The 15710-nt window shown below is 46.8% G+C and overlaps 1 protein-coding gene across 4 annotated transcripts in view; it reads left to right on the forward strand.

Annotated features, from left to right (window-relative positions):
* Positions 1 to 15710, forward strand: part of CC2D2A (coiled-coil and C2 domain containing 2A) — a 120346-nt gene that overhangs the window by 81480 nt on the left and 23156 nt on the right. For all 4 annotated transcript variants that reach the window (XM_047797982.1, XM_047797981.1, XM_047797979.1 and 1 more), the window contains 8 exons: positions 771 to 863; positions 2366 to 2457; positions 5436 to 5603; positions 8266 to 8371; positions 8566 to 8675; positions 10184 to 10280; positions 11454 to 11552; positions 14488 to 14664. In XM_047797982.1, the coding sequence (XP_047653938.1) occupies positions 771 to 863; positions 2366 to 2457; positions 5436 to 5603; positions 8266 to 8371; positions 8566 to 8675; positions 10184 to 10280; positions 11454 to 11552; positions 14488 to 14664 (942 nt within the window). The remainder of the gene's footprint in view (positions 1 to 770; positions 864 to 2365; positions 2458 to 5435; positions 5604 to 8265; positions 8372 to 8565; positions 8676 to 10183; positions 10281 to 11453; positions 11553 to 14487; positions 14665 to 15710) is intronic.

The following is a 15710-nucleotide window of genomic DNA, read 5'->3' on the forward strand; positions in this document are numbered from 1 at the left end:
TACTTACAAGACAGCTCAGTAAACTACTCCAAATCCTGGATGCTGAAATAAAGATGAGTTCTTCCCGCTGTATAGCACAGGGAGCTATATCTAGTCACTTATGACAGAGCATGGTGGAGGATAATGTGAGAAAAAGAATGTATATGTACAGTAGAAAATTGACAGAACACTGGTTTACCAGCTAAAACAGAAGAAATAAAAATCATTTTAAAAAATAAGTGTAAATCATATAAACACACACACACACTCAAAAGACCACTTTTGAGCCAAAAGTTCAGCAGGAAGTGGAAGAACCATAATGTGTGACTTAAATCATGGGGTAAATAAATCTCTCATTAGGATTATTGGAAAAGGGGTTCCTGTTGTGGCTCAGCGGAAACAAACCCGATTTGTATCCATAAGGATCCCGGTTTGATCGCTGGCCTCAATCAGTGGCAAGTGGCCTTGCCGTGAGCTGTGGTGTAGGTCGCAGACGCAGCTCAGATCATGAGTTGCTATGTGGCTGTGGCATAGACTGGCAGCTGTAGCCCCCATTCAACCCCTAGCCTGGGAACCTCCATATGCTGCAAGTGCAGCCCTAAAAGGACAGACAGACAGACAGACAGACAGAAAAAGAGAAAAGAAGGAAGGAAGGAGGGAGGGAGGGAGGGAAGGAAGGAAGGAAGGAAGGAAGGAAGGAAGGAAGGAAGGAAGGAAGGAAGGAAGGAAAAGAATTATTGGAAAGGCATGTATTTTCAAATCATAAAATTTTGGCTTTCTTTTAATTTTAGGACTATGAGAAACGGTTACGAGACAGAAATGTAATTGAAACCAAGGACCACATAGATACCCACAGGGCCATAGTGGCCAAGTACCTCCAGCAGGTAAGGAAAATCATTTTAAACAGTCCTCCTTGGGGAAAAAAAATAGCCAACATCCTTGGGCAGGAGGAAGGAAGTCTCTTCTGAACCCCTGCAGGCTTATTTTCTCATAATTACAGATATGAAACTGATTAACGGTTATCTCCATCTTTTGAATATGGTTCCGTGGTTCTTCTTTGTATTAGTGGTTCTTCTTTGTATTAGTTTGGACTCGTGATTAAAAGCAATAAAACCCTGGAGTTCCCGTCGTGGCTCAGTGGTTAATGAACTTGACTAGCATCCATGAGGTTGCCGGTTCGATCCCTGACCCCCCTTAGTGGGTTAAGGATCCCGAGTTGTGGTGTAGGTTGCAGACGTGGCTCAGATATGGCGTTGCTGTGGCTGTGGTGTAGGTCGGTAGCTGTAGCTCCGATTCGACCCCTAGCCTGGGAACCTCCATACGCTGCAGGTGTGGCCCTAAAAAGGTTAAAAAAAAAAAAAGTGATAAAAACCCAGTATGAACTAGCAGGCACCAAGGGGAGCGTATTGGATGATGAAACACTGAAAACACAAAGCTGTGTCTCAGGTTATTATCAGTGGTTTTCTTAAGAGGGGTGTGAGTCCAAGGACTTACTTTTCTAAGTCATGATTTTTTTAAATACTTGAATATTTTCATCTTATTGCCTTTGTAATAAAAAAGATGTTTTATAAACCACATACTAACTGCTCTTCTGCACTAGAAAGTCAAAATATCCTTGTGTCCTTTCTTTAATTAATTTGACTTGTAAGAAATGCTATAGTGACTACAGTGTATTTCCCCATCCCATTGATCTACCTTGTAGCTCAGGTATAAAAAACAATGTATGACATTTAAGAGATCCTCACTTAGAAAATAATTAGGTAGTCAGTCAGTTAGAGTGGGGGAAGAACTTAAGAATCAGTTCTGAAATGTGCCTGCTTCAAAACTAGTCCTATTTTGGGAGTTCTGTTGTGGTGCAGCGGAAGCGAATCTGACTAGTATCCATGAGGATGCAGGTTTGATCCCTGGCCTCCTTCAGTGGGTAAGGGATCTGGCATTGCCATGAGCTGTGGTATAGGTCACAGATGTGGCTTGGATCCCAAGTTGCTGTGGCTGCGGTGTAGGCTGGCAGCTACAGCTTCTGATTTGAACCCTAGCCTGGGAACTTCTATATGCCACAGGTGCAGTCTCCCCCCCACCAAAAAAAAAAGATTAGGACTATTCCTATTTTTTGCGGTTGTTTGTTCATTGATTCAGCTAAATTTTACTATCTCGTTGCCAGGAATTTTTCCAGTTCCTGAGAATATAGCAGTGAATTAAATAAACTCCTTCTGCCTTTGGGAGCTTATGCTAGTGAGGAAGGCTGGATGATTTAGGGTAGGAAGAGGTCAGAGCTGCGGAAAAAATGAAGGTCAGCTGGGCGGCAGCACCCAGATGACATGAGAGCAGTGAACTGTGAAGATCAGAGAACAATAACATTTTAAATAAAACCTACTTCTTCCCTCAGGTTAGAGAATCTGTGATAAATCGTTTTCTCATTGCAAAACACCATTTTCTTCTTTCGGATTTGATAGTCGAAGAAGAAGTTCCCAGTATCAGGTAAAAACGAACTTCATTATTTTGGTAAATTATTTTTATTGTATTATATTAAAAACGTCGTGTAAATATCAGATTGTTATCCATGTATGGTGTGCCTTTGGGCCCCTCACAATACCGGAAACTGGTAAAACCTGCCTAATGCCTAAGCAGGTGTTACATTAGTTGGGGGGTTCCTGTTGGGGGAGGTCACGTGAGATCCTCTCCCCCACCTCGCCGTGCTACCCCCCCACATCCCACTGCCTCCGAGTCCACCTCACCAGCCTTGGCCATCTTCTCTCTCCAGCATCCCCTCCATCTCCTCCTGCTCCCCATCGTCTCCCCAGGCCACCCCCTCCCGTACTCTCCCATCACAGGGCAGTGGGGGTGGCTGAGAACTAGTCCACTGGGATTCTGGCTGCCAGGGGAGCTCCTGGTTCCGGCAGCACAGCTGGGAGCCGCAGAGCCGCTGTGTGTTTGGTGAGGGCTGACGGCTGCAGGGGAAAATGGCTGTTGGCCTAGACACTGGGCGTTGACTCCATGTGCCTGGTTGTCTCCCTGCCACTTAGAATAACCCTCACACGGTCTCTGCTTGAGGTAGATGCGTGAAAGATGGAAGAATTTTCTCTCTTGGTGGGCTGGTGCTTGTCCATTAACTTCATGACCCTTCTTGTGATGACACCTCCTGGTCTCATAAAAAGGTTATTCCCTACGCATGTACTGTGTCCCCACCACCAAGCTGGCAAGGACGCAAAGCATTGTGCCACCCATGGCAGCCGCTTTTCTTGGCTTTGCCTCCATCCTCGGACGGAAAGGGGGCTGTGCTCACTGACATTCATGAAACCCTCTCTCTATTCCAGGCCCAGAGTGCAGTCACTGAATGTTCCCTTTTTTTTTTTTTTTCTTACCATGGAAATGACACTTTAGAATAGATGATGTTTTTTCATGCTGTTTTTCCATTTCTTTTCTTTCTTTTTCTTTTTTTCTGCTTTACTTTCTGCATTAAGTTCTGACGGCTCGGGGTATGTTTTTTCTTCTTTTAATGTTGGTTTGTCCTTGGCTTCAAATTAAGACATTTCTGTATCTAATGGTCCCAGCCCCCAAGATACTGTCTGCTGGGGGGGGAGGGGGGGCGGGCAGCAAAGTCTTGTGAAAGGAGGCATCACTCAGGAAGGGATGCTAGGAGTTCCCGTCATGGCGCAGTAGAAACGAACCCGACCAGTATCCGTGAGGACCCAGGTTCAGTCCCTGGCCTCACTCAGTGGGTTAAGGATCCAACATTGCCATGAGCTGCAGGTAGGATCTCGCATTGCTGTGGCTGTGGTGTAGGCTGGCAGCTGCAGCTCCAAATTCAACCCCTAGCCTGGGAACCTCCATATGCTGTCAGCCCTAAAAAGACAAAAATGAATAAATAAATAAATAAGATAAAACGAACAATCAATCAAAAAAGAGATTTGCAAAAATGTAAACATGAACACTCTTCTCACGTTCTGTTTTGGAAAAGATAGCTAGTTATTTTTCACAATTTCACATTATGTTAACATATGTAATATATTCTTATTCTTAAGTGAGTTAATGAATAAATATATGTAAATATTAGAAAAAGATGAAGAATGTGGACTGTGAAGTCAGGGTGATCTGATTCTGAACCCCAGCTCCCTCTCCTACTTAGGAGCCTCCAGCAAATTTTATCACCTCTCAGAGCTTCCAGTTTCTTCATATGAAAAATGGGGTAAATATGCTATAAAAATTAGAAATATTATAGGTGAGGCACGTCGCTCTCTTCTTGAATCAGGGCAGTGCTTGGTAGCTGGTCTGAGCTCTGTGGGACACAAGACCCTGGGAGCAACCGGGAGCAGCAGCCCCTGGAAGTCACTTGGGAACTGCCATCTCCCCAGCGGACACATGCCCTGTGGACAGGGGTCCAGTCCAGCAGGCCACCTGGCCAGCTCTGATGCTCACGGGGAAGCAGAGCTGGGGAGCGTTGCAAGCCTGAGGCCAGCTCTGCCCAGCTGGCTTGGTTCTGTGGCTCTTGGACCTCATCATTAGTGTCAGCTTCCTGATAGAAAGTCACAGCTGGGTTTCTGTTTAGTCTCTGGGGCAGAATTGAATTATTTGCTCCAAGGCCCTTTCTCCCATGATTCTCTAACTGTGTTGCTTTCATCTTCCAGGAAGTGTTAATGGATGTCATCTCAGTGAGAGGTAGAGAAAGATGAGAGAAGGATCCCTCTGCTCCCTCTCCTCCCTCCCCTCCCTCCCCTCCTCCTGTCTCCATCCCTGCCTCCCCTCAGCATAATCACTGGCATCATAGTCATTGTCACTGTCCCAGCAGTCACCATGGTAGGGCAACTGCTAAAGCTAGGCCAGGGCCAGGGTGCTTTGTGTACACGTCCTCACTAAATCTTCTCGACAACCCCCAGAGGAAGGTATTATTACCCCCATTTTGCAGATGATGAAACAGAGACTTAAAGAGGTGAAATAATTTGCCCAAAGGGAGCAGGATACACACTTACTTTTATCCAACTCCAGAGAGTGCACGAGGGATCCCAGCAAGCGCCCGAGACGTTTGTAAATATCAAGTGCCACGTGATGGGCCTCTGGGGAAGGGGAGATGCTGGACCCGAAAAGTAGTAAGAGGACAACCAAGAGGAGGAAGGGAGGAAGGCCAATGGGCAGGAGCGGGGGCAGACAGCGGGAGAGCACAGACCACGTTTGCGGAGCAGGGGGATGAGCCAGGCCCAGAGCAAGCAGGAGCTGCGGGGAGGGGCCGGAACACGACTTTCCTCCTCTGATCAGTCGCAGCAAAAATAAATGTTAATCATCCACACAGGAGGCTCTCCCTGAGCTTGCAGAATTTCTTGAAAATTTCCACCCTCCTTAGAAAAGCGAAAAGGTTTCGAGGGACCTGTGAGGGAGCCTGGGGCAGAGTCTGGGAAGTTATCTCATGGTTTTCCAGATCTTTCTTTTCCCCGAGAGTCCTAAGCCTGTTCTGTAATCATTAGCATTTTGGGCCTGAGCCTTTTCAAACTGGCGGAACAAAAGCGACCACTGAGGCCCAGGAGAAAAGGTCGGAAGAAGGTCACAGCCCAGAATCTGTCTGATGGAGACATAAAGCTGCTGGTGAACATTATCCGGGCTTATGACATTCCGGTGAGGAAGCCGACAACCAGGTGAGAGCCCTCCTGGACAGCGCTGGGATGGAAGGTGCAGGATCCCACCTTTTTACTACATGTTCACACTCGTTTTTAACATTGTCCTTACTCTGTGCAGGCCAAGGGCAGGAGAGGGGGCGTCTCAGGGGGTTCTTGATGAAGGCAGGGCCCTACTGGTTGCAAGTGACAATCAAATCAGCCAATTTAGGGTAAAGAGGGAATTTATTGGGACTATCCCATAGAACTCAAGGGCAAGAGGTACAGCTAAACCGCACGGTAGGCTGTGACGATGCAGGTACTCTCTGTAGAGGCCCCGTTCTCTCTCACGCGCCCCCCTCTATGCGTTTGCTCCACTCTTCTCTGTGTGATGGAAGTGGCCCATCCAGTCAGGGTACCAGTCAGGGTACCACCCACCAAGCCTCAGCTTCCCGGGAGTGAATCTGAAGGTTCTATCTCGGGTTGGGTATTGATGCACATCTAATCACCCACAGCCAGAGACACAGATCACGAGGACCCGGCCTGAAGTGGGGGATAGTTCTTGGAGAAGTAGGTGCCCCAAAGGTGTATATTCTAGATTCTGAAACATGTGCTCTGAGCACAAAAATGTGATGTCTCTTGTATCTACTCAGAGAAATGAATTATGTCTATTGTATCTCACGACGTTGGGGCAATGGGGAGCCCTTGACCATAGGTAAGAGAAGCCTAAGTTTCTTATCCCCTTGGAGAACGGAGATGGAAGGGCCGAGAATTACATCTCTTTGCAGATGCCCCTGCCAGTGTCATGAGGGAGGCTCACACAGTAGCTAATAATCCATTGTACGTTCAGCATGTTCTGGGCACACTAGAAGCTTTCGTGTATTTTATTCCCCTTACTTCTCACTGCTATCACTGTTTCATCCAGCCGTCTGATCACAAAAGTACACCCTGCTGGCCCTTGGCATCTTTCCTCCCTAGGCTTTTCCCTTTAAACTGTCCATCCCCCCCACCCCCCAAAAAATTAAATAGATAAATTATCCACACACCCCCATTATTTTGCCCTACTTTTTTTTCTGCTAACTCTTCCACCTATCACAGAGCATCCGACCATCACCAACTCTTCCCAATGTTCTGTTACATGTAAATGTCTGCTTAAGCTCTTGCATCTGTGCCATCACACTGCTTCCCTGAGCCACAGCCCAACCCTTTCATCTTGGTTGCATCCAAGTTCAACTGTGGGGTTCAAAGCTGTTTTTTTAAAAGAGTATGCAGGTGTTTCTTGTATTTGCGGTTTCTATGAAGTTTTTTAAGATTTAAACTGTTTTCTTAAAATAATTATAAGGGAGCATGTAGTTCACCCTGTATGTTACACATTCCGGCATAGACTCACCAAGACAGCTCAAATATCACCTCTTGCACTAAACCTACCCAAATCTTAACCCTCTACCCTTGCAACTAAACTCAATAGGATTTTTTATCTCCCTCTCTGAACTTTTATGGCTCATACTCATCCCTCTAGTCAAACATATTGTGATTATTTGTTTATCTGAAGCGTGTCTTATTTGCCTTTGCAGCCCCAGAGTCTAGCAGAGGGCCTGTTGTATAGTAGATTGCTTAACAAACGTTTGTGTAATAATGGAACGGATGGGGTTCCAAACAGAAAAAGGTTTTCTCTGGCAACTGTCATGTTAAATGTTCCACTTTCAGAGTTCCCGTCGTGGCACAGTGGTTAACGAATCCGACTAGGAACCATGGGGTTGCGGGTTCAGTCCCTGGCCTTGCTCAGTGGGTTGAGGATCCGGCGTTGCCGTGAGCTGTGGTGTAGGTTGCAGGCTCGGCTCAGATCCCTCATTGCTGTGGCTCTGGTTAGGCTGGCGGCTACAGCTCCGATTCAACCCCTAGCCTGGGAACCTCCATATGCCGCGGGAGCGGCCCAGGAAATGGCAAAAGGGCAAAAAAAAAAAAAAAAAAGTTCCACTTTCATTGTTGTGTAGATTGTCTGAAACCCTTAACTGCGAAAAGGTAAGACAGTCTGGTGGAAAGAGACAGTCTGTACTTTGCCAAATAATGACTGTGGAATACACAGCAAACCGTAAAGTTCAAAACAAATGTCCAAGTGGTTGTTGGGATGCGGGGGAAGGTGTCTGAGAAGGGCTCTCTGGACATGACCTTCATTCCATTCCTTCCTTTAAGAATGGCAGCTCAAAAAGGAAAGAGGGCAAGACTCACAGATCTCAACTCAGGCTGGGAATCCCTGACCACCCTTTCCCAGTAGTGTCTTCCCTGGGATATGTAGCTCAAGGTTACCGGTGAGTGTAGGTGTAAAGAAACTAGTGGGAGAGGATCAGAATTGGATGGAGACAGGGTAGGCCAGTCAGGAAACTCGGGATTCTGCTAACTGAGAGGATTGAGGCTCTCAGTTATGGGGGGAGAGGCACCCATGAGAAAGCAGAGAGAAGTGGTCTTTTTCTGCTAGCACAGTCAGACGTGCAGGCCTAAGGGTGGCAGTTGGGAAGGCTCTGGAAATCTCTAGGTGACTGGGGAGGCCCAGAGCATATTGAAGGACTTCTGAAGTATGAAGGAGCTTAGAGAGAATGCCTGTCACCATTGCCACCGGCACTGTCCATCTTTGGGGAAACCATCTGCTCAGTATATAATCAGACTTTCCCTGTCATTTATTTCTTTCATACATTTTCCCTCCTAGCAAATTCCAGCAGCCATCGAGATCTTCAAGGACTTTTGGCGAAAAGCATGCTGCTTCCCCAGCCACACACAGCCCAACCCACAGTGCTGACTACCCCCTCGGCCAGGTGAAGTACCCAAATGCTGGCTCTCCACTTAGAATCTTGCCCCTTGTGTTTTTAAGAGTCGCCTAGAAACTTCATAGTCTGTTTTCTGCCTCGTTTTCTTTGGAAACATACTATTTAGAAACATATTCTATCTCTGTTAATAGCAAAAAAAAAAATTCACTAACTGTTACGGACTCTTTGCTATTCGTTTTAAGGTTTTAGTACGTCCTTTTGTAGAAGTTTCATTTCAGCGGACAATTTGCCATACAACTACGGCCGAAGGCCCAAACCCCAGCTGGAATGAAGAACTTGAACTTCCATTTAGGTGAGCCTATTTCCCGATATCACAAGTGCCTCCCATCACATCATGGGAAAATGTCCAACTTTTTTTTTTTTTTTCTTTTTTTTTTCCCGTCTTTTTAGGGCCGCACGCATGGCACATGGAAGTTCCCAGGCCAGGGGTCTAATCAGAGCTGTAGCCAATGGCCTGCGCCACAGCCACAGCAACGCAGGATCCAAGTCGTGCCTACAACCTACACCACAGCTCACGGCAATGCTGGATCCTTAACCCACTGAGCGAGGCCAGGGATCAAACCTGAATCCTCATGGACGCGTCAGGTTCATTAACCAGTGAGCCACAGTGGGAACTCCAAAATTTTGGTTCATTGTCAGGACACCCCACTCCTCTCCAGACTCTGACTTTTTATAGCCCAAGCTTCCCATTGCCTTGATCCCACAGCTCCTACACTGCTTTTCTTTTCTTCCCCATCCCCCCAACTCTAGAAACTTGAAGTAATTTTCGAGGTCCCTAGCTCCCATACATTAAGATTCCTTATCAGAAGTACATAGTCACTTCAAATTTTTGATTAGGAGTTCCCTGGTGGCTCAGTGGGTGAAGGATCCAGGGTCGTCACTGCTGTGACTCAGGTCACTTGGGTCTGTGGCACAAGTTCAGTCCCCGGCCTGGGAACTTCCATGTGCTGCAGGTACAACCAAAAAAAAACATTTTTTTAATAAATAAAATAAAAATTTTGATTAAATGAATGTTGCGTTTCAGATTTGCCGCAAACTGAGAAATTCTCTAATGCTCTATTTTTCCGGAAAATAAACTAAAACCTAAAGATGGAATGTGACTCACATAATGCCGAATAGGAAATCAGAAACCAAGGAAGGATTAGAACTAGTTAAGTGAGAAGAGAGAAACGTACCGCTGTTGCACCTACCACGAACAAGAGGAATGACGAATGTCAAAGGCAAATAATGTTCAAGAACATAGACGAAGTAGCCTGTCCCGGCCTGTGCCGTGGACTCAGACCACTTGCGGTTACAGGGGACGAACCTCCCCCCGCCCTGCTTTCCTTATTTGTGGGGAAGGGGAGTGCGAGGCAGGGACCCTTCAACCTGCCACATACCAATAGGAGGTTTGTGACCAGGGAACGGTCTGACAGAGAAGCACCTTCCAGGGCCCAGCTGCTTTGGAAGTCCACCTACCAGCACCAGGGCCAGCTGGGGACGGGTGTGTTCAGCCCCGCCACGGAGCCAGCTCAGCCCTGGCCCGCGGGCTCCTTGCGAAGCTCTGCAGGGTTGGGGGGGTGGTGTGAGACGCACCAGGGCAAGCCAGCAGGAGGGTTTGCCTCTCTGCACGGAGCCTCCAGGCTCGGGCCTTTCCCTCTGAGGGCAGGTCCTCTCGCAGCATCTCCGAGCTAGAGGAATCCTTGAAGTGAGAGCCCGGCCGTGCGCCCTCGCATCTACGCTCATGTCCAGGTGCTTCTCCAGTTTCGACATGTGAGTGCTCATTATTTCCCTTTGGCTCTTTTCTCGTTCCATCTGCAGGGCCCCCAACGGGGATTATAGCACCACGAGTTTGCAGTCAGTGAAAGATGACGTGTTCATCAACATCTTTGATGAAGTGCTCTATGATGTCTTGGAGGTAAGGTCGTGGCTTTGGGGAGGATGTGTGTTCATTTTCGTATATTCTACTCACAGTATAAGTCCTGGCAGGGAGCGGAAAATTTCCCCTTACCCTTCTGGGTTCTTTTGTCTGGTATAATCATTAAATCGATACAAAAATTAACAAGAAAATAAAATAACATTTAGTTTTGTATGTACAGCATTGTCTTAGCCATAGGATCTAAGAAGCGACCAAGGCTGACAGCTTTTATATCTCTTAGACGAAGAAACAATGCGTTTGTGATGAATTGACAAGGCAAAGGTGTTCGGGCTTGGGGCAGTAAATTAGTAAGGAAGTAACAAGGCTGGTTCGTACAACCGCCTCGGCCCTGAATTCCTCGAGTCTGGTGATAAGGACATCTTGCTACCTCCTGGAGCAGGGAGGGCACCTGTCACTGGGAGGTTTCTTTCCTGCTTAATGGAGACAAAGGAGGGTCAGCATGTTGTTCTTGCACCAGCCGTGTTTGAAGACTCTTGAATTCAAAATCATCAATACGTCACTGGCATATTTTGGGGCAGCCTGCCCTGAGCTGCATCGTCCCCAAATTTGGAATGTTTGAAACCTGGCATGTATAAGCGGAGAAAGGAGGAAAAGAACCAGCTTTTCTGTTTTTAGCTTGAGTGTCTGTTGTGATCCAGGACTTATTCTAAGAGCTTTTTATACATTGTCCTAATTCTTTTTTTTTTTTTTTTTGTCTTTTTAGGGCTATACCTGCAGCATATGGAGGTTCCCAGGCTAGGGGTTAAATAGGAGCTGTAGTTGCCAGCCTACACCACAGCCACAGCAACGCCAGATCCTTAACCCACTGAGCGAGGCCAGGGGTTGAACCCGAGTCCTCATGGATACCAGTTGGGTTCGTTACCACCAAGCCGCGACGGGAACTCCATACGTTGTCCTAATTCTAAAATAACTCTATGAAGTGGATTGTTAAATCCCCAATTTATTGATGGGAAAGCTAAGGTTCAGAGAAGTAAATGACTTTTCTAGAGTCACAGAACTCTTAAGTGTCTCAACCAGAATGCGACTTAGGTCTATTTAACCTAAACTAACCGTGTTTTCAGCTTAAATCCTGCTGCTTTCCTGCTGCCAAGTTGATCCAATGACTGACTGTCTGGAGTTGTTAAACCGTTATCACTTCCCACCCTCCTTCAGGATGACCGTGAAAGAGGAAGTGGAATCCACACCCGTATCGAGAGACACTGGTTGGGATGTGTGAAAATTCCATTCAGCACCATCTATTTCCAAGCCAGGGTAAGCATCCGAAGTCAGAATTCCACAGAATTCCAAGGGAATAGGGAATTCTCTTCTGCTCTATCCATTTTTCCTACTAAAGCTTTCTTTGTGGATACATACTCTTAACCCTGAGAGAACTTAACATGGAAGGCCACAGTTGGAAAGCTAAAAACCGCTGTATAAAGCCATTGATCTTCTGTCCTACTGGATGGATTTTTAGAACATCTGCCTTCCTTAAGTTAGTTAATGTATGACTTTTCCAAAGTGAAACATCTCTTAACATTTAAGCAGAAGTGAGGAAGGTGGGACAAGGTAGACAAAAGTGGAGTGGATAGAGGCCTGAAAGTAACTTGAAGAAAACCATCAGGACAGTGGATGGCCCATTTAATCAAATCCATTCTGTTAATGTTTCCTAAGCCCTCAAGATTTCAAATATGAAAAATGGTTAGTAAAGACTCTCTTAGCTAAAATCCTAGTTTAACAATTTTGCCTAAGGGGATCCATCAGGTTAACAATTCTTGAATGATTCAGTAGCTCTAATCTGGGACCATTAGAGATTTTGCAGTAGTTTTAATAGCCCAGTATTAAGTCCATGGAAACAGAAGGCTTTGAGCCATAGCCTGCAGCTAATCTCAAAAGGCTACAGAGGAAATGGTTTAATTCCTCACTTGATGACTACAGAGAGCAAATGCTGCCTGGGCCACAAGTCTCAAGCAAGACCTAGACCAAAACTCAAGTCTTGTAGCCGAAAATGCGGCCTCTGTACACCAGCACCAACTAGGTCTCCAAGACAGAGTTTTGAGGAAGAGAAAGAACAGCTGTATTGCTCTGCCAGGCAGAGGAGGACATGGCAGGCTAGCGCCTCAAAAGTATGTCCTGACTTGAGAGGGGATGGCAAGGGGTGTTGCAGGTGCAGCTCAGAAGACAGGGTGGCTGGTTAAGGTGTCTGTGTTACTCTTCACCCACAGACCGTTTCAGAGTCACCCAGGCCGTGGGTCCGTGATGGTTTCTGGTTGTCTTCAGGGTTCTCCTTCCTTGACCTGCTCTCTGGAATGAAGACTGCTCACAGGCAGGGGGTGCCAGGCAGTGTTTCAGTTACAGGAGAAAACACGAGGTGCAACACGAGGTTACTAACTGGAAAGTAACCATGAGTAGTAAGTTAGTGGCCCAGTCATGGAGACTGTTTTAACTAGTTTTTAGCTGTAAAAAGATTTCCTAATCATTAACTCTTGAGTCAGCCTTTTGAGACTGCCAGGAGCCCTGGGAGGCTAAAGGAAAGGGCTTTTACTTCAAAACGCAAAGATTTAGGGACTGGTGCAGAGTTTCAGTCTGAGAGGTTTGGATTGCCTTGAAATCTCAAGAACCTTTGAGAAAATGCAATCCTCCCTAGACCAAAGGGGCTGTCTACAGGTGATGCTGCAGTTATATGCTTGCCCAAAATTTTACTTTTTTTTTGTCTTTTTGGGGCTACACCCACGGCACCTCGTGTTTTCTTTTTTACTCTGCTTGTCATTATAAAAGTTTCCCATGCTGAAGCTCATGCTCTTACATGAACCCACAGGGGACGATTGGTGATAATCTGGAAACATTTTGGTTGTCACAACTAGTAGGGGTGCAACTGGTAACTGGTGTGTGGAGGCCAGGAGTGCGGCAAACACCCGGCCATGCTCAGGACAGGCCTCCATAACCAAGAGCTGGCCAGCTCCAGATGCCAGCAGTGCCCAGGCTGAGAAACTCTGTCTTCAGTTCTTACACTTCAACTATTTGGAGACAGTGCCCAGGTCCTCTTGGCTCATCTCTCTATTTTACAGACCAGATGTGCTCAGGTATTTCAGCTGTGCTTTATACGACACTGGTTTTACAGCCTTCTGCTCGCTGTCCCCTCCCACCTGCCTGGGTACAGGATCTGGGAGAACTCTGCCAACACAAGGAGGAAAACAAATAAGAGCTTGCTTCATTTCTCTCTAGAGGGCATATTCGCTGAAAGTTTAAGTTCTTTCTCTATTTCTCCTGAGACGTAACTGCCCCAAAAGACCAAAATAAAAATTGGACTCTTTGAAAGTCTGTGGATATCAAATCCTAGCCCTTGAGTAGTTTTGTAGACAGTCTTTCATAAACGTGATGTTGCTTCGGACTTCGCAGGAGTGAGTTCTGTCTTTTGGAGCCTCTACATAAATGAGGTCATTTTTATGTAAGTGGCTTATAATTCATTTAGCCTACATTTATTGAGTGCCTACTGTGTATGTGAAACACTCCCGTATATTGGAGAAGGATGGTACCAAAGGGAGCACGAGGCAGGATAACTACACAAAAGCAGGTGTATGACAACACAGTAACTGTGCACACGGCAATAAAGGCCGGCAGAACGTGCCAGGGCAACAAATGAAAGAAGTGACCCGTATGTGACGCTGGTGGAGACGAAAAAGCAAATCATGAAGGAGACAACATCCAGCCTGAGCCTTGAAGAATGATTGAAGTTCTAAACGGTGGCAATGGGAAGTTGGGGCCTTCCGGAAAAGGCCACTGGCTGCCACTAACACGTGCTGAGCACTTGTCACAGGACGTTTTTCTTGGTGCTTTACCATCTGTTAATCCAGTCAGCACACACTGACTGAAAAGTAGCTACTATTATTGTCTCCTTTCTACAAATGCCCAAGCCAAGTCCCTTGGAGTTTAACCCAGGATTTGAACCCAGACACCCTAGCATTGGTATCAAGCTGCATAACTAGTAGCCACTCTGGTGAACCCAGAAAAGCAGGCAGGGAAAGGAGAGCCCTTGCTGTGACAGCAGAGAGAGACAGCACAGAGGGACGGGGAGGGGTGGGAGGTAGATGCTGGGGACCAGTCTGAGCACCTCTTGCGGAGTTCATCAGAGGATGAGGCGTTGACACTTGCCTTTGAACTTCTGTTAGAAAATCCGCAGGGTGTTTACCAAGTCGTGTTTTCTTCGCAGATTGATGGGACATTTAAAATCGACATTCCTCCAGTTCTCCTGGGCTACAGCAAGGAGCGGAGTGTGACGGCAGATCGGGGCTTTGATCCCGTCCGAAGCCTGAGTGAAGGCTCCTACCTCACCCTGTTTATTACCTTGGAGCCGCAGCTGGTTCCCGGGGAGTCGGTTCGAGAAAAGGTACTGGTGAACTCTGGAATCACGTGTCTGATGTGGATGAAATGTGAGAAGTGCCTGCAAGGCTACGCTCTCATAAACCGAGGGCTGAACGGCACAGGCAGAGGTTTCCTTACCTGGGTGTCCATTTAGTGCTCTTTCGCTTTGGACAGAACACGGGTGAGCAAACAGCTGCGAGGGTTGGTACTGCCATTGAGCCAATAATGCCAGTTGGCAATTTAAACTTTTAGCAAAGCAAGACAAATAGAAACATGCTCTACTTTTACAGAAATTTTCTTAATGAGAAGAAAATGAACCATGACAAACTGGAAAAGCGGGCTGCTCTCTTCTCTTGATGTTTGTTGGCAAGCATGCTGAAATGTGTTTCTCAGTCTGACCTCACAGCCATGGTTGTGCCGTGCATTGAATCAGCGCATCGGATGGCAAAGCTCGGTGACCTTCAGGGGTCACCGCAGTTCATTTCCGTGCCTTTGAACAGAAACAAATAAATACATGCACGAGTACTCCAGTGTTGTGCAGCCCTAGAAAAAAAGAAATTCTTCAATTTCTACTTGTTAGCAACTGTTCCCCAACCTTCAGAATTGGGAGATACTTTTTTTTTTTTTTTGGCTTTTTAGGGCCGCACCCACGGCATATGGAAGTTCCCAGGCTAGGGGTCACATCGTAGCTACAGCTGCCGGCCCACGCCACAGCCACAGCAACACCGGATCTGAGCTGTATGTGCAACCTACACTGCAGCTCACGGCAACGCCAGATCCTTGACCCACTGAGCGAGGCCTGGGATCGAACCCGCCTGCTCATGGATGCTAGTCAGATCCGTTTCTGCTGCGCCACGACCAGAACTCCCTGTCCCCTCTCTTCATACTCAGCTGTCGTGTGAGATGAGGTCTTTGACTGAGAGATGAGGAAAAGGGGCTCACCTTCTCGGGTTCACCCAGGCAGTAAGTGGCAGAGCTAACGACTAAACATCCATCTGACTTTAAATCATCTCTATTCAACAAATATTTACTGATCATCTTCTTTGCGACAGGCATTTTTTTTGTCTTTTT

This window comes from Phacochoerus africanus, chromosome 10 (genome assembly GCF_016906955.1).
Source record: "Phacochoerus africanus isolate WHEZ1 chromosome 10, ROS_Pafr_v1, whole genome shotgun sequence".
NCBI lineage: Eukaryota > Metazoa > Chordata > Mammalia > Artiodactyla > Suidae > Phacochoerus > Phacochoerus africanus.